This window comes from Poecile atricapillus, chromosome 13 (assembly GCF_030490865.1).
Source record: "Poecile atricapillus isolate bPoeAtr1 chromosome 13, bPoeAtr1.hap1, whole genome shotgun sequence".
In the NCBI taxonomy this organism is placed as follows: Eukaryota; Metazoa; Chordata; class Aves; order Passeriformes; family Paridae; genus Poecile; species Poecile atricapillus.
This window is the reverse complement of record NC_081261.1, coordinates 13,960,351-13,987,299: the sequence shown is the minus strand read 5'-3', so window position 1 is coordinate 13,987,299 and position 26,949 is coordinate 13,960,351. Positions and strand designations below refer to the sequence as shown.

The following is a 26,949-nucleotide window of genomic DNA, read 5'->3' as shown; positions in this document are numbered from 1 at the left end:
AACTGTCACTGGCTAATATTGGTGAGGTGCATAAAAATACATTATAAGAAGTATCCTAATCTGAAAATGTTTCTCTTCACCTATAAAGCTGTATTCCTGTTTACTAGAAAGCTAAAAACATCTGAACAACTTAGAAAAAAATAATTAGCATATTCTATATAATGCAGAGTTATAGTGCATATTGATATAAATATTTATAGCAGGTCACACTTCCATGCCAGCTACCTTCTGTGGTTTTAACTGAGCTGCTAGCAGAAAGCACTGGATGATCCATGACTTTTTTTTTTTAAAAAAAAATATAATGAGGCAGCCTGATGGTGTATGAGGTAGGTGTCAGAGAGTGATTTCAGAGTTGAATTGGCCTGAATCAGATCTCTTTTATTTTCTACAGAATCAGAATTCACAATAGTGACATCAACAGAATGACATGAATGGAAGAGAGGTGTAAAATAGAGGTAGGCCTCCTATTCTTTAACAGTGCAATCATTTTGCGCTTTTTCCCACTAATTAAAAACTAAATGTGGAAGCAGAGGAATTGGTTATTGGCCATATGATTAAAAAAAGACTTGTGACCTAAATTCTCTCAATGTACTTTGCTGCCTTATCCAATTCCCAGGAGCACCAATGCTGTGGCCTGAGAGGGCTCCAGGAGGGGCAGCAGACAGTCAGGGCACGCTGGTTTTCCTCATTTTTCTGCAAATACTCAGTAGGGCTGTAAGCATAAGGTCCAGTTACATGAGTTAGGGTTTGAAGCAATAACTCTTGCCTCTCCTAGAAGAATGAAAAAAGGAGATGGAACAGAAATGGGTGAAGTGGTACATTCTACACTCATGCCTTCCCTATTAAGGGATTGTATCTTAAGGTGGAGGGGGGCACAGGACAGGGGGAAAGAGTTACAATCTTAAAAAGAGTTCTGATGATGCAAAATGACTCTGTATGTCAACCTGAACTGCACTTGTCAACCTACAGAAATAGACTCACAAGCATGGAGAAGAAATGTGAAAGTGGATCTCAAAACCACTGGCAGGAGAACCTTCCTTCTGACCTCACAAGACTTACACCTTTGCCTGTCACTGTGGCTCAGTACCTAAGGGCAGACTTTTCAAACAAAACTAGAAGATGCACTGAGGGAGGACTGAGTCAGTGATCACTAACGAGACAGAGATGGTTTGTACTTTCTGTACAAGTTAATTTGTACTCTTAATTCCTTCACTTTAGTCACTGCTCTGGTAAGTTACAGACTTTGAACTATGCATTTCTGTGCCCCATTTCTCCACTGGAATTTAAATAGGTTGAAAGTGACAATGTTTTTCAAAATTATAAAAAGTAATGGTAAAGGCTGATTTGAGCACAGGCTCCAGAAGCGAAGCGCTGAGGTTAAGCCTTACCTCAGCTCCAGTATGCTCGTGACATTCCTGGAGGGGAAGATACGCCGAATATAGTTAAAATCCCCAACAAAGAGACTTCCATCAATACCCACTGCCAGTGCTACAGGGGCCAAGAGCTTATTTCCTTCTGCCAGACCATTGCAGCTCGGACAGGATATGCTTCTGCGGCGCCCGTTCCCCATAATGCTGGTTATCACAGCTGGCTGCTGAGTGAGAAACTGATTTTCTCCGTTGCCTTTGTGCAATATACCTAAGGACAGAGAGGAGAAGTGGTTATTACCACTATTCATTGCAGGGGACTTCAGGCTGTTTTCTTTTCAACAGCTGCTTTTAAGGACTGTACATTGAAATGACTCCAGCGTTTGGTTTTTCAATGGTGCAAAAGAACAGAAGGATTTTGCGGTAGTAAAAATAAAGGTGCAATGAAGATTCAGTGTTAAAACCCACACACATACACAACCACAGACCCAAACCTACACTCAGAGTCCTTTGGTATTCATTATGAAAGTAAACCCTGCCACACAGCTCTGGCCTGGGACTGTGGTTTAGATGGTTTCTGTGTGGGTGGAGAAGAGCTTTTTTCTATTTGTGTCTCACTCCAGATTCCTGTATCATGTTTTGTTTGGAATTCTGTGCCAACCTTACTGTTCTCTTTCCACCTCTCAGTCTTTCACACTTTTTTAATGGAAAATGAAAAATGAGAAATGGAGGCACCAGAGAAGATGATAGCTCAGAAAATGAAAAGATAGGAGAAAGATGAAACTCCCAGAAGGGCTGCTAAGGATCAATGATAAAAGGCAAGAGGGAAGCTGGTGGTACAGATCTCTATTAGACTTCAAGAAAATACCTTCAAGATAGGATTTATCTTCAAAATATTTGTTCAAAGAGCAGACCCCTGCTCCAAGAAGGGAGTGGGTTTTCTGACAGTGTTACCATATTCTGTGTCATCAAAAACTGTGGAAATCTGTCTGGAAACTTTCAGCCTCGTGTTCTTGCAGGAATGAAGTTGTATAACCCTAACATAACTGGCTCCCCACTGGTGCCAACACTCTCTATTGGCATGTACTATCCAAATGTGGATCCACTGCCCAGCACTGGAACTGAGCTCAAATATCCTGATCTTGCCAATTCTGAACAATACTTTAGATTTATTAAGCAGAAATACACTTTGTTATTTGGTAGTGATCAGCAGGAAGGCTGCAAACAACACTTTGCAGAGAACAACAAAATGTATGCTGAGCATTCAGCTCCCCAAGAGCTGTTGGTAAAATACAAAGATCACCAAGATTCAGGTTAGGATATGGAAAGACAGAAAAAAGTGAGGAAAAAGCAAACAGGTGACTAATGGGAAAGACAAAGGAGACTCAGGACCTGGTCACAGACTTGTACTCCTCGTAAGCTCCAACTCAGGTTAGGGGGAAAAGGAGGTCAAGCAAAAGAAACCAGGAACAGATGTGGTTAACATAAGAAAAACGAGGAAGAGAGAAAGATATTACAGGGGAATAAACGAAAAACAGAATAGAGGATAAAGATTAGGACTTTAAGAAATTCAGGCTTTGGAGAACAGTAAAAAATGTGTTGAAATTCTACAAAAATTTTCTGACAACTGAAATATGCCTCATACCATACTGAGCTAAAGATGAAACAAGATGAGAGAAATCACATTTTTGGAAGTATAATGCAAATACAAAACTCCATATAGGACAGCAAACACATGGAATGAACTAACTCACCACTCTTGACATTAAGTACATGATGTTTATCCAGAGACCATCCTCCTAAGTTTGAAGGATCCAGTTCAAATCCTTGCAGCAGAGCTGTCCTCTTCTCCCATAAAATGAGACTGGGGCAAGTCTCATATTCAAAACCCACAGACACTGAAATAAAAGAAAATCAAATATACCTGCTGAACAAACACTGAATTAAGTGTCCAGAGAACATTCAAGTCATTGAGTATTCCAGTCCCCCAGCCCCCTCAAGAAGATGGAGTGATTATGTCCCTCACTTTTATTCTAGAATATTATATTCAGATCTTTGACTAGACACAAATTTGAAACTTCATTCACATGTACTCTGCAGGGATCTGATCACTTCTATTTTAATAGTTCACACTGGGAAGTGATGGGTTTGCTGACAGGAGAGTGAGAAATAAAAATTTTAAAGTATAGTAAAATTATATTAAATAATTAAAAATATCAGATAGCAGGACAAGATGAATTCTTAATTTGCCAGATGTTCACAGCATTTATTTAGTGTATTCATCTTACATATCATGTACCAAAGGGCAGTGAAAACTTTGTGTGCATTTAAGCACAGTTGTACTGTAAGCGTTATACAGGAAAGCAATATCCCATACAATAACAAGAATGAAAAGCTACAGCAAAGAAAAATTTGGAAATCATAGAAAATAATTAAGATTTAAAAATAAAAGCTGCTCTTTCCACACTGGCACAGCTCTGATGCTCATTTTTAACCCTGTTGTATCAAAATTATTCAGACAGTCAATGAAAACTGAAAAATATTATGATGATCACTCTTCTTCCCACCCACTAGAACTAAGCTAACTAAAAATAGCTGTAGAACTACAAGACTGAACAGCATTAGAGGAACCACATTTTCATTTCAAATGTGTTATACCACAAGAGACTGCAATAAGGGCATGTGTGAAAACCCAAATGCACTGCAGACTGCCAGCCAGTCCAGCATGAGGATCATTTTATAACTAAAGAAAATCAAATTGTAATGATGGATTAGGTTTCACCTAAGTTCCCATGGCCAGTTTTTCCTATTGCCTGGTCTAAACCTTCTAAGTCAGGTACTGAGCAGGAAACCCAGGCATGTTGATGGAGTATGATCTTTAATGTGTAAAAGAACCATGATACAGAGATAAATTGTGTCAGGGAGACAAGAACTGTTCAATCTACATTTGCTCCTCCATAAGGAAGTTTGCAGTTTGCTTATTTAGAATTATAGGTGTTACTTGGGAAGTTTTGGAGCTTGTATATGCTGACTTACCTACAGCATCTGACAACCCATAAACCTTCTGACCATAGGCATCTGTTTTGTCCCAGATAAATGTATATGCCAAGTTGGGAGATGCCTGAAATGATTTTTGGAACAAATGCCCTTCTACTGCTACCATCAAATGAACTTTGATCAGATTCAGTGGCACAAGTGTCTGAGTCATGATGATCTTCAGTAAGGATTTGTATCCAGCAGTGCGGGAACTCAGGTAGCTGAGCTTTATACTAGAGCCAGGGATCTCAATTTCTTCATGAAGAACCTGGGTAGGAAAGAGATCAAACACTTTAAATTAATGATTTTTTTAAAAAAATGTATCACCTTGTGTATTCTTATGAGCTTATGCCTTTCTCTTACTGGGAGTGAATGTCCTCAAAGCAACACAGTTCAGCTGACATTTCTGACAAATAATTATTTGGTGTCTGTGTACACATCTTTTTAAGAGCCCACTGCTGGCAAAAGGGCAAATAAGCACATGAATTTTTACTGCAAGTTATTATACTGCAAGAGAAACATAAGAAATATCATAGGAACTCACAACTTCCACTAGCAGCATAAAGCCTAACTGAATATAGCAGTGAAAAACCAGCACCCATGGAGTTTGCCTTTGTCCTATGTAAGGAAAAAGGAAACAGTCTGCAGTCAGCACCATATGCCAAGCCTCTGCAAAATTCTCTTGAAACACCTAAACTGGCAACTGAAGTACACAGATATACTTGATATGTTGTATGATAATGGGAGTGTGCAAGGTAATCAAAGATAAATGTGTCTGGGCGACATAAACCTGGGATATCTCCTGCTGCCTTCATTAGAAAACCTGGAACCTGTCAGAACGAATGCAGCTCTGCAGAGATACTGGCTGTAGCAATTGCAGGGGACACATGGTGGCCCTGTGCTCAGGTCAGAACTGTCACCTGACCACTGATTTCTGTGCCCTTTTCACTCACACTGTGCTTACCTGGGTTTCTGGCACAATGGGATTGCGGCTGGGAGCGTCACTAAAGAAAGTTGAAAGTGGTGATGAAATGATGACTGGGTCAGGACGGACAAACCCACTGAGATCGCAGCTGGGAATGGAGTTCTCCTCTGTCTTCATCACAAGGGTGTCCATGGCATAGAAGCTGTTCCATGGCAGCCACACTGTCCTTTCCTGGCTCATAAACGGGGCCCGTTCAAAGTGCAGCGTCAGGGATGCTCCACCATTTGCAACCAAGTCAAACCTAGAAAAGTGTGGCCTTTAGAAGTGACAAGACTGAGTAATTCCAGTAATAACATTCCTGGCTAATTAGACAGCTACAGAGGCATACCAGCAGTGATGGGTACTTATCTGGATTTGACAGTGATAGAGTTAATTTTCTTCCTAGTAGCTGGTGGAATGCTGAGTTTTGGATTCAGGATCAGAATAATGCTGATAACACAGGGATGCTTTTATTATAGCAGAGCAGTGCTTACACAGAGTCAGGGCCTTCCCTCCTCCTCATCCCATCCCAGGAGGGAGCAGAATGGGGGCTGGGATGGGACACAGCTGGGAGAGCTGACCCCAGATGAACCAAGGGATATCCCAGATCATACAATGCCATTCTCATTATATAAACTAGGGGGGAAGCTGCTCAGAATCTGGCTGGGAATTAATTTATCTTTCTGTTATTTTCCTTTTCACTACAGTTTTATAATTATTATTCCAGTTATTAAACTGGTTTTATCTCAATGCAAGACTTTTATTACTTTTACCCTTGTGATTCTCTCCCCACACCACCAGAGGTGGGGAGAGTGAGCAGACCATGATTATGTTTTAAATGTCATGGTTCCAATGATCAATAATGGGATGTGAACATCTGGCAACTAAATAGCTGAAAACCAGCAAAGACAAGCAATGATTTGAAGTCACCTGGACAAAGCTCATTCCAATAATATTATAAATTCTGTATTAAACAATTAAAAAAATACCCAACAAACAAACCACCACGTTTATTATTACAAGTCAGCTTTATATAGAAACAGCAGATAAGCCAAGTGCTTCTGAGCTGGATACTGAATTAACCCTTTCCTAAAAGATCCTGTTCATCAAAAATAGAATGGGACACATGGCAGTAAGAGAATAGGAATGAGAAGTGTTCTACAAGTAAGAATTCCTGTCCCCAAGATAACTGATCTATCATTTTTCAGAGAAATTTGGTGTTTACTCCCGACCCCCTACACAATCACAGCAGTAATGTGGAGCTGCACAGGCATTTGAAACCTGGTCTAAATGGGGAATGCTTCCAGGTTTTTCTGACAACAGAAACAGGTATCAGTTGTTCTGTGTAAATGCTGGCAATGTAACAAATTACTCAATGACGTCAATAATCTATGCAGATTTAAATATAGTTCAGCTCACCATTTACTGCAATTTTAAACCACTGAAATCAACATTATACTTTTATTATAACAGATTAATATTCTGGAAAATATGGAATTTAAATACTCCCTATATATTATAGATATATTATATCCCTATAGAGTTCAGTTGACTCTTACTAATTATATCTATTCCATTGTTTTTATGCAAGATCAAGATAAAATGGCAAATGTTTACAATGCCTGTGTCAGATACTCTGTTTTAGTTACCACAGCCAGTAAACCAGATACTCCATGACACATTGACTTTTGTTTATCTGAATTTGTGTGCATTTCAAATAAGCTGATACAAGGGGGGGAAAAGCACTTTTTTGCACAGCAGGAAATTGTCTAAATATATTCAATTAGAATCTTTTGATTACATTCTACCCTGAAGAAACTCAAAAGAGAGTGTATCTTCAAAAGCAAAGAGAAGCAGAAGGGAAATTTTAACAAAATATACTATTCTATAATAACGCTTTCTTTTTTTCCTAGAAGTGTTAGCCTGCTCTGCATTTTAAAATAAAATATTTCTTGTCTCAGCTGGATATTGCTGTAGCCCACAAATGTTTTCATAGATAAGAGCAATTTATTTGAAAGGAGTCTGCCTGCTAACACGTCATTATCAGAAGTCAGCCTGTTCGTATTTACATGCAGTTAGTATTCAAAATGCCGTGTGAAAAATTACTTTTGTGTTTACTTAATAGCTCTTTGCCCTGGGAGGAAGGCAATGCCTGGTACCACATGGTTCCATTAGATCACACCATCTGTTAATCAGCAAAGACACTCCACAGCAAGCAGGGGCTCAGTGAAGCAGGGACACTCACGTGCCATCCTGACGAGTGATGGTGTAGCCGTACTTTGGATACTTGACAAACGACACGTTGACCCCAACTAGAGGAGTCCCATCTGTAGTCACCACTTGGCCTCTTATGAGAGACACAAGACTGAAAAAGAAAGAGAATTAAAGGTATTAAAGCCAATTACAAAAGCGAAGTTATGACGTTTGTAAGTGAGGTAGTGGAACACTTGTACCTCATTTACTCTAAATACAGTTTACTCTGAAGGTTTTTAGAATGCTGAGGGACCACAATACTGCCCAGCTCCCTCTATACACCTAAATCAAGGAAGTGCTTGTGTATGCAGTATACACAGAATGGCAGCCAGTGCTTTTCTTGCCTTACAAGGGTTTGCCTCATTGTCTAAGGAGGCTTTGCAGAGTACAGAGCTCCCTCCCATCCCCTGCAGGCACACTGAAACTCCAAAACCTCCCTACAGGGTACAATACCACGCCTGTGGGTGCCCCACACACCTGACAAGCAGGGTGCAACTCCCCATCTCTGTTCTATACAGCCAGCTCTTCACATCAGTGTTCAAGCTCCCTCATTTTAGGGAATGGCTGATTGTACACTGCATTCCAGCCTGATTTGGAACCCTTGCTTACGCTCTGCCAAGAAGAGGATTTGGTTTAAAGTCCAGCTTTACACACAGGAAAGACAAAGCATTTCTTTGGCCAGCAGGATAAGCAGCTTTGTTTAACCTAAGGGAGATGAAGATGAGCTATTCCTCTAAGAGGCACAGTCAGTTTTTTCTCTTTGGCAAGTGCTTTGCTGCTGCTAAGTGCACAGCAGGCACAAAGTGCTGCTGCTCCCAGCTGGAGAGGAGTTTCCAGCCCCTGGCTCCTTTCCCTTCCATCTTCCCTGTACCCTGAGAGCAGCAGATTGGGGAGGGGGAAGCTGTTTGGTAAAAGGGCAATGGAAAAGGAAAAGCTCTTTGTAGATGGCTTCCATTGTTACACGGGAAAGGTGAAAACTGGAGAAACTGAAAACAGGGAGAGAGCAAAGTCCTCTTAACCCATAATCTCAGGGACTGTAAAATTGCACTTTCTGTAGTCATGGGTGAAAACATTTATATATTCATCAGTCTGTGCTTCCAGCATGAGCCACCAACTCTGCTCTGCTGACAGAGAGGGAATGAAGAGCCCCTTCCCAGCAGGAGCAGGGCTGCTCCCGGAGCTCAGCAGGCTCCAGGCACAGCACCCTGAACCAGCAATGTCCGGCCCCAGGCTGAGCTGGACAGGAGGATTAACCTGGGCTGAGCTTTGCTGCACACTGACAAATGGAGCTGGGCTCTGGGAGGGCCCCGGGCAGAGAACAGCTCCTCTCATCAGTCACACCATTGTGTGCTCATCTTTTCTGCCCACTCTGAGATGTTCAGGGGCTGTGACATACATTCCAACTGTATTGTATTGCCTATTTAACAACTATTTCCTCATATTTTTATTCCAAACAGGGTGCAGTATTTTCCTCAATATTACAAAAAAAAAAAAAAAAATCTAATTAATAAAAACGAGCCATTTCTGTTACTTTTCTTTTAGGACTTTCAAGTGCTTCTTGACCCTTCAGGTCAATTTTTAATTTGCAAGATCAACATTTTGTAACAGAATATGGAGTTTAATAGAAATTGAAACCTGTTGAGAAAAATCTACTTGGGAACACACTGGACCAAGATAATTGTCTTGGAATTATTCATTTTACTTGATTTATTTTATGTGACAAACACACAGAAATAGTTGCAGGAAAAAAGTCACTCAAGCTTCTCCAGGGAAACTGTGCAGCAAGTAGATTCAGAAAGAAATTGTCAGATGGCAGAAGAAAACTAGTAATGCCCATGACTTAAGTTTTTCTACCTTCAATTTTAATATTTCAGGAAATAATTTGAATAAAAATATTTTGGTCAATAATATTCCTTTTTATTTCTAAAATTCTAAATAAGGAACACAATGGATATTAAAATAAGCTAAAATGTAGCTAAAATATGGATTTATAGGAAGTAATGTTTTGAGTAATAGTCACACATACAATCACCTTTCTCTGGTAATTTTTAAAAGTGTAACAGACAAATTGAACTTATATGAGAATTGTACTTTTTTTTTTACCAAGGAATTTAAATATGTAAAAACATGTAGCTTTTCTTTTCCCTGAAAACTTCATTTCATCTTGTTTCTTCACAGAAAAAAATCATTGAGATTTACCTATTTTTGCAATCAATACATTTTGTTATTTATTGCTTTATCAGAGTAGGAAATAACTTTTTTTCTTACACTAAGACTGGAAAAAGCTAAGCAAACAGCTTACAAACACAGGAACTACTTTTTGAGACTATGGCAGCTTCAGTATATGGAAAAGTTGGGAGTTGAACTTTGTGGCACTTTTAAAAGACAAACCCATTAGTTCTTAAACTTACAATTTGTCACTATACATTAAATTTGCCTAAAGTTGGTACAAAAAAATAACAGCTGAGCCATAGAATTATCAGAAGTACCTTCGAAACTTAGAGGTGAAGGCCAATTTTATCAATTTTGACATCATTAATAGGTCATTTGCAAAGATATATTAAAATCTGCAGTGTAGCTCAGATAAATAAAACAGAACTAAGAATGTTCCATGAGGAACATAGAATAAACTTAAAAAAAATCTAAAGTTTCCAATAAGGTTTTTTTTTAAAGGAGCCTCAGGATTGAAGTGCTCAGCTCCTGTTTAGTTTAGAGCATGAATTCATAGAATCATAGAATGGGTTTGAAGGGACCTTAAAGAGCATTTTGTTCCAGCCCTCTGCCATGAGCAGGGTCATTTTCCAGTAGATCAGGCTGCTCCAATCCCTGCCTGACCTGGCCTTAAACACTTCCAGGATTAAAAAAGAAAAATCACCACAAATTTAGGTGAAAACAGAACAATTTTTTTCTATTTTTTTTTTTTTTTTAACAACTCCATGTGTGTATGCATGGAGTATTTTATAGAACAGCAGAAAATCTATATTACATAGAGCAGGATCCAAGAGGGGTTTCCTGATGGAATATGGAAATGATTGTGTGCAGCACAGGGGTGGGTACAGTGGGGGCCTGCCTGGTATATCCAGAAATGTTATGATCCTCTTTCCACAGACAAATATTTAGGGACATGCTCTACATCACCCACTAAGCCTGTAATGAGATCCTGACTGAGAAAACAGTTTCCTGTAATGAAGTGCAATCTTTTGGGTGTTATCTCAAATGAAGGTCTTTCTTCAGTTTTAACTTTGAAATGAACATAATTATTATACTCATCAATTTCTTAGCATCATTCCATGGAGACCTATTTATATAATATTGATAAATACTGATCTTCTTGTAAGCATACAATGGCATCAAATATCAATTAATGATATGTTGGTTTTTAGTTTCATTGCAAATTTATAATTAATAATCTTAGAAAACAATCATAGAAAAAGAAAAGAAAACAAGAAGAAAAAGAAAACCTAGTCTGGTGGATCAACGCTTCAAGTAAAATAGTTTTATGTAAGGAATACATAATAAAACTCCATAAATCAATGGATCTGTAAAATTATTTGAAATGCTATGAAATTTGTTGTAATGGCACTACATTAAAAATTAAGTGGAAACTTGTTTGTTTTCCTTTCTCTAGACTGCAGTCTTCATAAAATATAACCCTCAGAAGCTCCTACTCAATTGAAGAAGCCGCCTCCTGGGCGTTGCCAGAATGTTAAAATGCTAATAAAACTCAGTGTTATAAAACAGAGATCACATCATAAACTGTACCAGCGTGGCCTCAGTGTGATCAATGCCTGAGATGAAGCACCTGAAAGCAGCACCTCCCGTTAAAACACGAATAGAATCGCTGGCAGAAATTTTCCCATACAGCAGCCACACAGCGTCATTCCCAGCCGCTACCTGCTGTGGAAGGGGTTGGTTTTCTCACCTGCTGTGGAAAGGGTTGGTTTTCTCACCTGCTGTGGAAGGGGTTGGTTTTCTCACCTGCTGTTGAAGGGGTTTTCTCCAGGGATGATGTGGGTGCTGTCCTTCCCCACGAGCAGCTTGATGCGATCGTAGAAGGATTTGACGGCGGGAGCGCCGGCGTGGCTCTGCTGGATGATGTCCAGCGGGTCCCGCGAGCCCCGGCACAGCAGGCTGTTCTGGCAGGTGGCCTGCAGGCAGCAGTCAGGGTCCAGGCAGTCCACCAGGCCATCTGAAAGGTAACAGGCACTGAGATCCAGCACACAGCTGTGGAGCAACAACACCCACGGGAAGCTTAAGGCACTGGGAAGAACTGTGAAAGTTCACTCTTCATAGCATCCCTATGCTCTAAACCTGGCAATTCAGTCAATAGTGCCATGAGAATGATGCTTTTGAGCACACTGCTTAAAAATCACAACAGTTAATGTAAACCATGTAGAGGAGAATAAATCCCAAAAAATCTGTCAAGGACTGAAATTAGGCAAAAGGAAGTGGAAGCAAGAAAGGATTTTTCTTTAGGCTTTCTGCTCATTTGGCTGTTTTGTTGTTTTTTTTTTTTGTCTTGAGAATTATGCTGTTTGATTTCATTTGTTCCGTTTAAGGAGCTGAGAGGAGATGGGGATGACAAAGCTGTCATTATCTAAATAAAATACAAATTACACTGTAGCCATTTTGGCAGCTCCCAGGGAAGGGCTGCTGGAACTCCCACCTCCCATGGATGCCTGGCTCACAACTTGTGTGCATGCTTGGATAAGGAAGGATCAGCCACAAACTTGGTGGGTTCAGTCATCATATTACAGATTAGGTTGTCCATCAAGAATATTTCTCAAGATATATTTTTAAGAAAAAACAGAATTTTAACATTAGATGATTAAAAGGGAATCAAGGGGGAGATAAATTTGTATACTTAGATAAACAATAATATTAGCACCTACAGTAATGATTCTATCATCATCATCTCTTCATTTAGTATCATTATTTAACTGAAATATGTTCTCTCAATGGAGTTCTACTATGATTTAGAAATTAATAACCATTTGCTTTAAAATATTATCATCTCTAACAATTCATCTACTCTGGCAAGAATCAGGAGTTCAATCTGTAATCTCCTTATGTCTGTGAAACTTCCCAAGGTGTATGAATCTGATTTTCGAATACAAATATGGTCTGAGCTTACAATGAAAATCATACCCTAGAGAGAGCATTCCAGTATGGAAGCAGACAAAAGTACCTTAGGTTAAGATCATGACTTGTGCATTTTTAGGGTTTTCAAGTGCCCAACAGACCAGCACAGTGACAACTGGAAAAGCAACAACCTAAAGGAAAAAAACAATCTAAAATGATAAAAATTTTTTTAGTTTACTATTAGCCTTGTATTTCCAACCCATTGTGTGTACCTGACCTGATTTAAAAATAAAATTGCCAAGGTATGCTGACAATGTTTCATTCAGGCCTCTAAGGAGATTTAAGTCAGACAAACTACCTTGTTGTGAGAGCTATATGTTGCTTTAAGGTCACTCGCCTATTCACATTAAGAGCTCCATTCGTCTTGAAACCCTCTCCAATGAGGCTGCAGGAACTTTCTGTTTTGCTACAGTTCATTTTCTCCCCACTCTATATAATCGTTCTGAGGACATCATTAGCTTCAGGGTATAACTCAAGGCAGTTTTTCTATTAAGCTCTGAGAATTTCTCAGCTTCTTTTCCAGTCTGTGAGACCTCTACAACTATGACCTGAGCTTTGCCCACTGTTCAGACCCCTCAATTCTGTTACTCAGATGACCACCAGGCAAGGAAATCCTATCAACACACTAGAAATAACAGAGGCAAACCACAGGATATAAATTACTCCCTCTGACAAATTTACATTTACCTATTCAAGCTGCATCATATTTTGGCTATGCCTGTTATCAGAGGTGAGCACAAGTTCTGCCTGTAATGACCTCATCATGCAGCCGATTACGGGATGCTGTAGCCAAGCACTTGTGGTGACACCATGAACTTGGAATGGGCATATCAATCCCTCAGGCTCCTGTCAGTCATATGAATCACATCTTTATGCTCACGAGCCCCCTTGGATATTGTCTGACATTGCAATCTTCAGTAAATTACCCTGCCACTGCCAATCTCACCGTTATCTCACAAACAATCAAGCAGGCAATCAAACTGCTCTGAATTGCCAGTTCAGGACCTGGGAGGCTGGAAACACCTCCATTCAACAGCAGGGAAAAACCTGCCTGTGATTCCTTCCATGTAAGAAGATTTTGCTGCAGTTCTGTGAAGTCATACTCAGATGCTTTCAGATGCTTACAACAATATTTTAGAAAAGACAGGCATAGAGCATAACACAATTTACTTTTTAGAACATTATTACTTCTATGGCTATATTCCCCTGTACTAATTTATTCTTGATGGCAAGATTCAGGATTTAGGATATTTTTAGCTTATGTGAACTAGCTGATCCAGCTTGTTGCAACAGCAGCAGTGAGGTCTGGGTCTGTTCAGCACACACAGCCAGGCCCTGGGCACTGCTGCTCAGTCTCAAAGGCTTAGACACCTCTGTGCTGCTCACATCCACAGCTGCTGCTCTTATTGACTTTGCTGCTCTGAAATCTCTGACTCCATGTGTGAAAGAGTAGTGGTTGCTGTCAGAATATATCTGGTTTTAGCTCACGTTTTCCTGATTTCCTATCTGGACTGTTATCACACAATGGCTGAGATTGCCAAGGGCCCCTGGAGGTGATGGGGTCCGGCCCCCTGCTCCAGCAAGGCTACCAGATGCTGCTTGCCCAGGCTGCCCACACAGCTTTTGGAATGTCCCCAAGGATGGAAACCCCACAGCCTCACTGGGCACCCCGCTCCAGTGCTCAGCTGCTGGACAAAGAAGAGTCTCCCAGCATACATTTGTGTCTGGGGTTGTTCCTCCTCATGTGCAGGACCTTGAACTCGCCCATTTCCCCAGCCATAGTGTAGTTATATATGAAGTAAATTTTACAGAATCAATTATTTGCATTAGACTCAGCTGATTAAAACCACAGTTAGAAAAAAAGTACCAGAAAATTCTGCTATAGCATAAATTTTAATTAGAATTCAGTAGTTTGGATTTTAATATATATTTCAGAGCTTGTCATCCTCCAAATTTCCTCAGGTATGCTGAATTATTTATATGGTTAATTCAATGACAAATCCTCACCACTCACCTCACCAAAATATTGCTGCTTTTCATGGCACACACAGCTGAGTTTCAGTGGGCAGTGACCTCCCTGATACTCAGCATGCTAAAGGGAGTAGAGGGAGCTAAGATGGTGCTGAACCTCCTCCAACAATTTGAGACTAACACAAGTCCTGACTTGGCCTTAACTGAGATGAAGGAAATAGGAAATTTTGATCTGATTTAAACTGGCAGCACAGGATTAGCTCTCCATTGCTGTTTGTGGTTTTTCTGAATTTCCAAATCTTTTCAGAAATGAAAAAAATGACATGGTATCCCTCTTGGAGAGTTCACTTGGCTAATGGAAACACACATTTCACTTTCTGTGAACTGTTCCACAAGCTTTTTGGCAGACTTCACTACACAGCATGGAGAAAACTTTGAAGAAGTACTTGAAAGTTTATTAACCTACTCATGCATGTCATATTTATGACTACCTTATTATTGTCTTCCTCTTGATCATCATTAGAAGGACTAAAAAAGCTCTCAGGAGGAATAGAACATTACTGTTCCAATGTATTTAGAACTTCTCAGCATCAGTGTTCCAGCATCACTGAATATATTTCTCATCATGTCCTGGTTATGGGATTGCAGACCCAGAAAGGTGCTACATCTTTCTGCAGAAAGCTGATGCTTCAGCCACTGGAGTTTTTAAATTCCAATGAGTAAATGATCTACAGTTTCCACACTTCTTCAAATACCTGCAGGTTGGGTTTCAGGTTCAATTCACAATGCACATCAGAACGAGTGAACTTTGACATCAACTTGCTGAGCCAATGCTTTCCATACCCAGCAAGGGACAAATCTGTTTCCAGCCCAAAACTCCTGAGCCCATGCTCAGCAGAGGGCATCCTTACACTTCACTAGCTGCAGGAGCTGGGGGCTTTCAGAGCCTAATTCCTGGAAATTTTTCTTTTTCCAATAAACATTTCACACTGATGATTAAAATGGAGGTGGGGAGGGGGGGAACAGCAGCTACTACAAACCCTGAGGGCAAAAGGGTCTTTGATCACTCTAAGGGCAAATTAGTTAATTTATCATGAACCGATTTTAATTATGTGCAGTATTAATATACCCAAGGTGAAAGAATTAGAGATGCTCTCTCAGATTATCAAAAGAGTAGGCCTTCTCTGCCAACACAGAAATATATTAATTGAGCTCTAAAACTGCATGCAAAACTGTTTCCACAGGCAGGCTATGCCACAGCCCAGTATATCCTATTACCAGGAAGTTTATCTAATATTTAACCCAAATTTTCACACTTTTGTAGCTTGACCTAATTACTGTTATCTATATTGGCATGTATCATTCAAAATAATTCCTCAGAAGTTCCTGGTGTTAAAAAGAAAGGAAATGCTTCTTTTCCTGCTCCAGCCCTGTAAAGACTCCCTGTAAGCTATCAGGATATTCATTACAACATTGGCTTTTGTATCTAACTGTGAGCAAACAGACAATTTTTGTAACCCAAACTGCCCTTCAAGACAAGCTGGATTCTAAATCCCGAGTTGTGGTAAAGTAGAATGAACCTGGAGATTGGTTGTGCCTTTGAAGAGCCAAAACCCTCCCCAATGAGGTTTTAAAGCACCCTGGAAGATGAGAGTGGTGAAACAGCAGCCCCACTTCCCTGGCCTGCTCCAGATCCCTGAGCTGCCCGGAGCTCTGGCAGGCAGGAAAAGCCTCATTCCGGAGAGCACCAGCTGCAGGAACCTGCTGCAGCTGCAGCCTGGGGGGCCCTCAGAACCTGCAGATAATTGATGCTCCAACTCCAAACCACTCCTTGCTCAGGGCCAGGCTGACCCGAAGGGCTACAAGTTGAGAACAACCTTGAAAAAAAATGTTTGCCCAGTTCCAGTGTCCATGGACACCGACAGGGATCCTGGTGCCTTTTCCAACCATGGAATTTGCAGGCTCTGAGCTTCTTGCTTTTGCTTCTCCCCAGTTGTGAGAGTGAGTTATTGCAGGACCTCATCCCGTGAGGGACAGGGATGGATAAGCTGGCTAATGTGTGTAAAGGCGATTAGAGGCTGACATGGAGCTGTAACACAATCACACACGAGCACACTCATTAGCTCTTGTCAAACTTTGAGTGTCTGCTTTTGGTACAGATTTTATAGCCGAGCCCACGTGACTCATTCTGGCCCCCATCCACTACAGATTTCAGCTCCTGATTGCATTTAATGTTCCTCAGCTGACTATTGTACAGGCTCGGGGAAGGTATTTTCTGTGCCAAGAGTATTCTGGGTATTTATATTGAGAACTTCATAAAATCTTTTGTCTGTGCTGAATTAGAGACCCCCGCTGAGGCAATGCTTGTTGAGGCAAGCTAAATTACATGATTTGCTTTTGTGCTGTGAAATACTTGTATTATCTTAAATGTCACGAGCCTGATGCAGTATCAAGTCACAGGATTTGTAATTTTCTAAAAGCAATTTTTTTCTAAATGTTTATTGCAGGAAGACACTTCTCTTTTCTTTCTATTTTCCTTCTGTCTAATTTCAGAGATGAGTTTTCTAAGACAACTCAAATAAACAGCCTTTCAATCAGTCAAGTGCACTGTCCTGACAGTGAACTTCACTAGAAATGCATTTTTCTTGTGAATTGAAGAGATTTCATACTGGAGCAGATAGTTGGCTTTCTCTAATTCATTATCTTTAATGTATTGTGCCAAACAGAATTACCACCAACTGTACTTCCTGGTGGGGTTAAAGATACAGAATAACAAACTGAAGGGCAAAATTTGCCTTCTAAGAAATGCACATCTCTCTTTGGAAAGCAAAGTGGAAAAGAAATTAAAATGTATTTTAAAAAGAATGTACCACTTTGCATAACAAATAAGAAATTCCTCATTTCTATTTGGCTTAGTATTCTATACTGCTATGGGTTGCTTCCTTTCCTTCTACCAATTTTAGTCCAGATAATTACATTGTGAGGAGAAATGTGATCTGGGAAGTGATAGAAGCAGTGATGCATTTAAGGGTTTTTTTTAATTTATTTTTTTGACCTGCCTGCACCTGTCTTCTCTATCCGGATCAAATACGAAACAAACAAATTTAGCAAAATTTTGCTTATTTCCTGTTTTTCTTTCTCTAAGATGACATAATTTTAACTTAATCTTGCCAAAAAAACTATAAAAATGAGTAAATTTGAACAGATCCGAAAGGTGGGAGAAGAAAGAAGGAAAAGAAAAGCCTAGAAAGAACAACCCCAGTGGGCAATACAGGCTCTTGCCAAGGCTGCCTCTGCAGAGGACAGGATTCTTAAATCTCTCTCTCAAATTATCCCAAGACACTCAGAACAAAGATTCCTCAGATGTGATGAATTGCAACTGCATGCAACATTTAGTGAAACTATACTTCAGGAAAGACATCTGAATTTTCCTGTGTATCCCATTGTTTCATGCAGCTGGAGGTGCTGCAAAGTCTAAGGTGAAGTTTAGTTAAACATACATCATTTAAAGAGACTGTTTTGAGATACTAAAAACATTTTTATATTTAGGAACAAGCAAATTATTATAAAATAGTTACTGCAAAATGATGGGTATAAACAGCAGCAGTAGTGATTTCCTTATGCAATATGCCAAAAGAAATAGGAATGTAAAAAGTAGCATATCCTCTCCCATTCCTCAAAATACCATCAGTAATGCCTTAATTTCCTGAAATAAAGCCATGGCAAATTAAATGGGTTATACGTGTCTATTAGGGGGATTATATATTGTAATCACAATTACAGGTCTTAAAATAAAGCTATTTCTAATCCCTCCAAAAGATGTTTAATAATGATTAGATTACTGAGGGACTGATTAAGGGAAGATATTAGCTTTAGAAGCAGCCACAGTGAGCAAATTATGTAATCCAAACATGGTTTGGAAAACAGAAGCACTTTCCAATTTAGAGAGATCTTAAAAGTGAGTCAATGCCAGAATCTCCTTACTTTTCAGTTAGGCTTTGTCCTTACAGAGAGAAAAAAGTAAACAAAACAAAACAAAACAAAAAAACCACAAAAAAAACCCACCCCAAAACAACCCCCAAAAAAACCAAACCCAAAAAACAAAACACAAAAACCACACACACACAAAAAACCCCCACAAAAAACCCAAACCAAGACAACAACAACCCCCCCAAACCACCACCACCACCAAAAAACCAAAACCAACCAACCAAACAGAAAAAACCAACAAAAACCCCCAAAAATATAAATAAGAGACTTTCAAGTTTTTTTTCAGCCAAGTACCCTATGCACCACAGTAACCCTAAACAGGTTCATAACAGATAATTATTAATAATCATAATGTGGTTCATCATAGAAGCACAGGCTGGTTTGGATTGGAAGGGACCTTAAAGCTCATCCAGTTCCACCCCCTGCCATGGGACACCTTCCACTATCCCAGGCTGCTCCAAGCCCTTCCAACCTGGCCTTGGGCACTTCCAGGATAAAGACCTAGTGAAGCCCATATCTTGATTTGACATGTGATGGTAGGGACAAAAGCAGTGAATTTCCCAGTGTTAACCTCAGATCATTCACCCTGAACAGCCCTAAGAGGAGAAAGCAGTTTTGGAGACTCTCTCCACACTGCTGTGGAATCACATTTTATTTATGCCAGTAATCCACACTGACATCTCATTTAAAATGAAGATTTGTAAGTCTAAAAGAGAGGGGGACTCATTTGCCTCTTCTAGGAATAAACCAACTAAAGGACATTAATCTGGAATGGGAAGAAAATATTAAGTATAATCTTTCATTTTTATATTTTTGAACTATGATATGGAGTTTGCATTGTGGCAATAATAAGACAAAGCAGGACAAATGGGAAACCCTCTGGAGTCAGTGCCAATGCTCTCCTTGACATCCATAAAATGAAGACTTGGCCCAAGGCCTTTGAATCTGATTGTGAAATACAATTGCAATAAGAATGGCTGAACAGGGAAAAATCTCCAAAATATGTTAAAGTGCTGCCACAGAAGACAAGAAATGATAGCTCCCTTTCAGCGACATGCTGAACGAATTGTATTTTAACAACAGGCAGTGATGGACAGAAAGGAAGGAGGCTCAACTGACCAGAGAAGACCTCATTTAGGAAAAAAAAAAAGATTTTTAGCTACCCTACTACCTTCCAAAAGAACAGCTTGTGTGCTCTGTACTACCCCAGAACCACTTGCTGTTGCTAACAGAGCAATGTTGGTAATGGAGCAGCAAATGAGTTCAACACTTTGCTGCAAATAAACTCAGCTGAGTTGCAAACTAAAAGAGTGACTGGGAGGAGAAGCAATTTCTTTAACTTCCAATAAACTTACATTTTATGTGAAACTTGGGGTTCTGGTAACTAGCTGGATCTTTAATATTGATTCCCATAGTACACTTTTCCACTTTGTCTAATGAGAAAACTTAATTTTATCTCTCCCTTTATATACAGAGTTACAATTACATAAAGGTGCAGCTTGAAACACAGAACACACATCCCTTCCTGCCTCTCCATTCCTGAAAACTCCATTATAAACACAGAGGTCGAGGACAGATTTATATCTGAGATATTAATCATTAAGTGATTAAATTAGGTTTTGAGTTTTGTTGTAGTTCCTGTGAATTTGACAAATTGGTGGTCAGGACAATGCCTCTGTCCTCACAGTGCACATGGGACAGGACCCCATGACATCTCAGAGAAATGTGAACCCCAGAATACAATTGAGCAAACTGCAGCAGCACAAATCACCAATGCACGAGAGAGGCTGAGAGTGCTGCAGTGGCACAGCCTGAGGGAGCTGTGCAGGAAACAGCGTGGCTCAAAGCATCTCTGGATTCTCAGGAATGCCTGGAAAGCTTGTGGAGGAAGGAACAGCAGCTGAACAGGTGTTGAACAGCTCCTAAGCTCCCTTATACAAACATTCTATGGGAATTAATAAGGATGAGACTATTAAGAGCAGGAATGATCATTGAATTAAAGTGCTGAGCAAGGTGTCAGAAGATGAGATGAATTTCTGCATTTATGAAAAAAAAACCCATGTGAAAACATGGGGGTCAAAGGGTCTTCTCAGGTTATTTGGATCTTGGATCAAGCTTACATTTTCAAACTATATTCACTCACAAGAACCAGTGACCAGTATCCTCTGTAGTCTCTGGAAAAAATTACTTAAAATGCAAACACTGAGAACATCTGAAGAGTTCTCCCCTAAATCTTTCCAGCCTTCAGCTAGACTAATTTTTTCAGGTGCTTTACTATGGTAAACAAAATCCATGCAACTTGCATGATAATGGAATATACATTTCTGCAGTAATTATTAATTCATAATATTATATATCTGTTATATGGCAGTTCTCTCTGTATTCTTTGCCTCTTGTTTGCCTTCCTTGAATAAGTTTTATAATGCTACAATTTTTCATTAGGATGAGCAGCTAAATAGTGTCAATGGTCATTTTTTCCCCTGCCTGTCTGTTTTACAAGTGCAAAATAATGTCCTGGATCGATAAATAAACCTCTTTCTACCAGTTTTTCTAATAACATTTCCAACCTTTTTCCTTTCTTTGAGGAAATTCTAATAGTACACTTGTTTTCAAATTTCCCTTTTTAGTCTTCAAAGCTTGTAAAAACTGCAGACCTAAGCATTTAACTTTTTAGTTTCTTACACTGAATATTAACACAAGTTCAGTGGGTTTTGTTGCATACTTAAATGGCAATTAATGTACTCTGGCAGTTAGAGTCTGCTCTTCACAATTCAGTAACAGCTATAAAGCAAGTTCTAGTTCTCTGAAACTAAATTAGCTTTAGAACTTCTAAAATACTTTAGTAAGCACTGAGCATGTGAAATCAAAGAACTAAGAGAGGATTTACAAATTAAAACTAGTTGATGATATTCAGGTGTAGTTCATATCATGTAACCAAAACCAAATACACCTGTTTCTCAGTTTGGGACTTACAGTTTCTAAACCCTGAAATCTTACATAAAACTAAAGCACTCAGCCTAGTGATAGTTTTACCCTTGATACAGCCCAATGTTGTTTTGCAGTTTTAGGAAATACATTCATAAAATATTTATTAATCAGTAAACAGCGGATGTTTTCTTTAGCTTAATTATTGGCCAAAGGAAAGGGAAGAAGTCTCAAGGAAGAAAGCTGTGTCGGATGTTTCATTTATAAACAGAGAGCAGAAGCACATGAAAAAGAATTGATGTGACTTACTAAAGACATCATACTGAAAGGAATAAGAAAGTTCCTTTAAATGAAGGAGCAAATTAACCAATCTTGTTTAGAAAGCACAACAGCTCAGAACTGCTTTCAGGCCATCGTGGAAGGCTCTACGAAACCAGAAAAATATCTTTGAAGGCAAACACAGGTCACATCCTGTATTTAATAGGGACTTGCCTGATAAAGGGCAGGGAAAATAGAGCAGGGATATCAGCCCCTAACCCTACATGTCCATTGAGCACACCTCACCCAGCCTGCAGAGCCTGGCACAGTGTGACAGCAAGGGACAGCAGGGCTGTGGGACAGGCAGGGACAGCCTGCAGGGATGTGGGACAGACAGGGACAACCTGGAGAGCTGTGGGACATCAAGGGACAACCTGGAGGGATGTGGGACAGAAGGGACAACCTGGAGAGCTGTGGGACATCAAGGGACAACCTGGAGGGATGTGGGACAGGCAGGGACAACCTGGAGAGCTGTGGGACAGGCAGGGACAGCCTGCAGGGATGTGGTACAGAAGGGACAGCCTGGCAGGGCTATGGGACAGGCAGGGACAGCCTGGCAGGGCTATGGGACAGGCAGGGACAGCCTGGAGGGATGTGGGACAGAAGGGACAGCCTGGAGGGATGTGGGACAGAAGGGACAGCCTGGAGGGCTGTGGGACAGAAGGGACAGCCTGGAGGGATGTGGGACAGAAGGGACAGCCTGGAGGGATGTGGGACATCAAGGGACAACCTGGAGGGATGTGGGACAGAAGGGACAGCCTGGCAGGGCTGTGGGACAGACAGGGACAGCCTGCAGGGCTGTGGGACAGAAGGGACAGCCTGGCAGGGATGTGGGACAGAAGGAACAGCCTGGAGGGATGTGGGAGAGGCAGGGACAGCCTGCAGGGATGTGGGACAGGCAGGGACAGCCTGCAGGGATGTGGGACAGAAGGGACAGCCTGCAGGGATGTGGGACATCAAGGGACAACCTGCAGGGATGTGGGACAGACGGGACAGGCTGTGCACAGGAGAGCACGGCGCTGGCCCCGGCACGGCCGGGACGAGGCCGGCACGGAGGCTCCATCAGCTGCTCCGAGGGGCACACGGGCACAGGGAGCCCCTCCTCTGTCACCTCGGAGCCCCGGGAGCCCGCAGGAGGCCGCTCTGCTCGGCCGGGCCCTGCTCCCCAGCCCGGCTCGCTGGGACCGAGCCTCCCGCCGGGCCCCGCGTGTCCCTCACGGCCACAGCTCCCTGTCCTCCCCTGGAGAGAGAAAGGACACGGGCAGCAGTGCCCACAGCTCCCTGTCCTCCCCTGGAGAGAGAAAGGACACGGGCAGCAGTGCCCACAGCTCCCTGTCCTCCCCTGGAGAGAGAAGGGACACCGGCAGCAGTGCCCACAGCTCCCTGTCCTCCCCTGGAGAGAGAAGGGACACCGGCAGCAGTGCCGGCCACAGCCCTGGTGCAGGACAGGGACTCCCTCGGCCCTCCGTCCTTTCGGGGCTGCGATCGGAAGCCTTTGCTCACCTCCCTCGTTATCCTTGTTGTCGGCACAGGCGGTTTCCATGGCCACGCTGCATCCCGGCCCCCTCCAGCCGCTCTGGCAGACGCACTGCCAGCTGTTCTGGCCCAGCGTGCACCTCCCGTTGCCATTGCACAGGTCCGGACAGCCATCTGCGAGGACAAACGGACAAGGTGAGCCCCGGGCACCCCCACCCCGCTGCGCTCAGGCCGGGTTACTGTGCAGACAAAAAGGTTTCGTCCTGCCGCTGGCAGGAACACTCGGTAAAGGAAGGGGACACCCTGGAGAAACGGGGCTCTAGCTCAAGCCGAAGGGAGGAGGAGCCCTACCTGCTGTAACACGTTTTAAGAACCCTATAAAGTTCCAGATCTTGAGCTGATAGAAATGACAGTCTGCTGACAGAAGATCTGACTCTTATTTTTCCCACTGTATGTGTGTACACATGAGGGAGAACATCATCTTCCAAGCTCGTCAATGCTCAGAGGACCTTTCGTTCTGAGTGCTGCATCATTCTCCAGAACGTGTCTAAACACAAAGTTTAAATAAATACTTTTGAAAATATTTTCCCTCACTGCTGGCAATTTTAGAATACCTACTTATTTAACACTAAGTTTACTTATATTTTGGTGTCACATCTTACACTTTCTGAAAAACATATTAGAAGAGATGCCCCCAAAGATGGATGTTTCTAATTTACCGTGAATATGACATGACATTGTCATGAGCCAAAATTGGCAAGAGCTAAATTAGGAACAAAAATATTAATTAGCTAAGCCGCTTACATGTTCTAACAAATGTCAATAGGTGATAAGAGTACCTCAGCTCCTTTATCCTGGAAGCAAATGCGTCTCAGGAGACACTACTGTATCTTACTGAATATTCATTATGGAAAAAGGTAAGAAAACCAAACTGTAGCCTTGGTATGTACAACCAAATCAATCAACCCCAAATCCACACAAACCTGAGTATTAGTCTGTGGGTGACAGAACATTTGAGGCCTGCAGGCAACCTCTCACTGAGTAAGTCTGAGCAGGAGGAGATGGCTGTGTTGCCTGACAATAGGTGTGTGCTTTTATAAACCTGTTCAGAAAGCCACAGCTCTGAGCTCGTCTCTTCCTGCCCCTCCCAGCTGCCTTGGCTGTAGCCAGGTGAAGTCAGAGAGCAGTTTCTCTGACCCCAGACTCATTCTTACAATGCTGCAGGAGTTTCCCATACAACAAAGTGATATCCCTGGAACTCACACAGCTGGTATCACCTCAGGTCAAAGACTATTCAGTTCATGTTACACAGAAAGCTGTTAGCAGACAGAAACAAATCCTACAGGTTTTATTTCAATGCTGTTGTGTATTAAATAATATAATGCCTCTTTCACTTAAATTTAGGGTTATTTTGCCACTACATAGCTTAAAAAAATCAGTTACTTTTGCAGCAAAGGGAATACATTTTCAAGACGTTTAGTTTATCTCTTTCATTTGTCAGACTGTTTGAACGACCAAAATGATAATCTTTGAGGGGAGCCATCATGGTGTAGGACAAATGATTTGTTTTAAATGAAAAACAAATAGTAATTGTAAATATACCCACGCGGTTGGTTTCATACTGAGGCACTGGCAAGAATGAAACCACTGAAGCCGTTTGCCTTGCAGCGTATGAGCAAGATGAAAACATGAACAGTAGGGAGCTAGCAAAATCCCTGAAAAGTTTTAAGTGCAGCTGGGGATTAATGGACATGACTTTGCGTTTAGAGAAGAGAGGGAAGGCAGCATCACTGCCACAGACATGGTGTTGCTAGGAAACATGATGCTACCTCCACAGAGCTTATTTAACTGCAGCCTTCCAAAGACAGACCTGGTGTTTGAATAGCATAAATATCAGAATGAAGGGAATGAACAGCACTACACTACAATAAGATCCAAGTGCTTGGACAATAATGTCTTCCTTAAAAGATCTATTAAGTTAATGATGAATAAGCTTTGAAACAGCTTTAAGTAATGGAAAACTAATTAGGTATTTTGCATGGTTATGTCTCTGTACATGCCTATGTGCATATATGGATTTCTGCTTTTGTCTTTCTTCAAGCAAGTATCTATACAGATTTCTAGTTGGTTAGATCAACCAGAAAACAGCTCCATTATGATGCAGTGATAACTTTTTTTCCTAAAAAAAGGCTTATATTTAGGAATTGCACTGGCTATCTCTGTTTAAATCTTCCTACCAGTGGATGTGAGCAGTGATTATTACTGATGGACATCTTCTGCACACACAGGATTTCCACATATCCCATGGGCTTGGTGGCCATCAAGAGGTTTGGAGAGTGGACAAGGAGACATAGTGCCTGAGGAGCCTTCAGAGCCTCAGCCAAGGCTCAGTGGCCCAGCTGGACAGATGGCTCTTGCTGGACAGGCTCACTGCAGGAAGCACACCCAGTGCTTTGGCAGAGCCTGCCTTCATCCTGCAGCCACACTCAGCAATGTGCTGCCTCCTGGCTGGCTGGGGAATTCTCCCAGAGCCAGGCAGCCACAGGCACACAGGGAAGGGCTATCAGCATCTCATCTCAAGAAGCAATCCAGCGTGGGATGGAGCTCTCAGTCACCGCACAGAAAAGGGCCCTTCGTGCTAAGCAGACAGGTTGCTATTCCTGGTGTGTAGAGAAATTCTCCTCATCTTTTCCATTACAGTATGCTTAATGGAAAATGTCAAGAAGCAAGGTTAAAAAAGAAGAAAGTGCTTGTTTAAAGTGCTAGATTGACAACCTATTTATTCACAGAACAGGCAGAGTACAGGCAACAGCAGTTTGAGTGTCTCACACTTTTCTAGCTGCTGCTAAAGGTGAAACACTAATGCAGACTCCCTCCTCTCTATCTCCAGCTCGCCTGTGGAATTGGAAGTTGGGAGCTTTGCTACAGGTACATATGAATTCACAATTAAAACAGAAAGAAAGCTTTCAGAACATTTTCCAGTGCTGCGTCAGGAATGTGTGATGAACATATGAGAGATATTAGGGTCAGAATTGCTATGAAAGCAAAAACCATAACATGGACTGTGTCTGGTTCAAAAATAGAGGGTGCTGGATGTATTTACAAGAGAATACTCCCAGGTTTCATTGACAGGGAAATTATTCTGAGATTAAATTGTAAGGTGATTCATTAATTTTTGAGCTTGGCAAATTAATTTCCAGTATCTAGGCAGTACATCAAGAATTCTAATCCAATTTTGGATAAATTCTGCAGAGAGTTCCTTTTTACTCTGATATTCCCAAACTTCAGGTATACAAGTAAACATGTCCAGTTTTCCACACATATATATAGATTTTCCATTGGATAAACTGCTTTAAAATCTAAAACAAACATTTTAAGTAAACTAAAACATAAAGCCTACCTAACCAATTCGTGGTTTCAGTCAGAATCATCAGAACTCCCACTTATGGTGGGACAAATCTTTCTGCAAGAAAAGGATGGAAAAGGGCAGCCAGGGAAAGAGAAGCT

At 41.2% G+C, this 26,949-nt stretch overlaps 1 protein-coding gene across 1 annotated transcript in view; it reads right to left on the bottom strand.

Moving 5' to 3' along the window:
* TENM2 (teneurin transmembrane protein 2) overlaps nt 1-26,949 on the bottom strand; it is a 334,711-nt gene that overhangs the window by 30,673 nt on the left and 277,089 nt on the right. The window contains exons 13-19 of the mRNA XM_058848837.1: nt 23,470-23,616; nt 11,599-11,809; nt 7,613-7,732; nt 5,368-5,629; nt 4,404-4,671; nt 3,122-3,265; nt 1,389-1,638 (exon numbers count right to left, since the gene is read on the bottom strand). Coding sequence (XP_058704820.1) covers nt 1,389-1,638; nt 3,122-3,265; nt 4,404-4,671; nt 5,368-5,629; nt 7,613-7,732; nt 11,599-11,809; nt 23,470-23,616 — 1,402 coding nt within the window. The remainder of the gene's footprint in view (nt 1-1,388; nt 1,639-3,121; nt 3,266-4,403; nt 4,672-5,367; nt 5,630-7,612; nt 7,733-11,598; nt 11,810-23,469; nt 23,617-26,949) is intronic.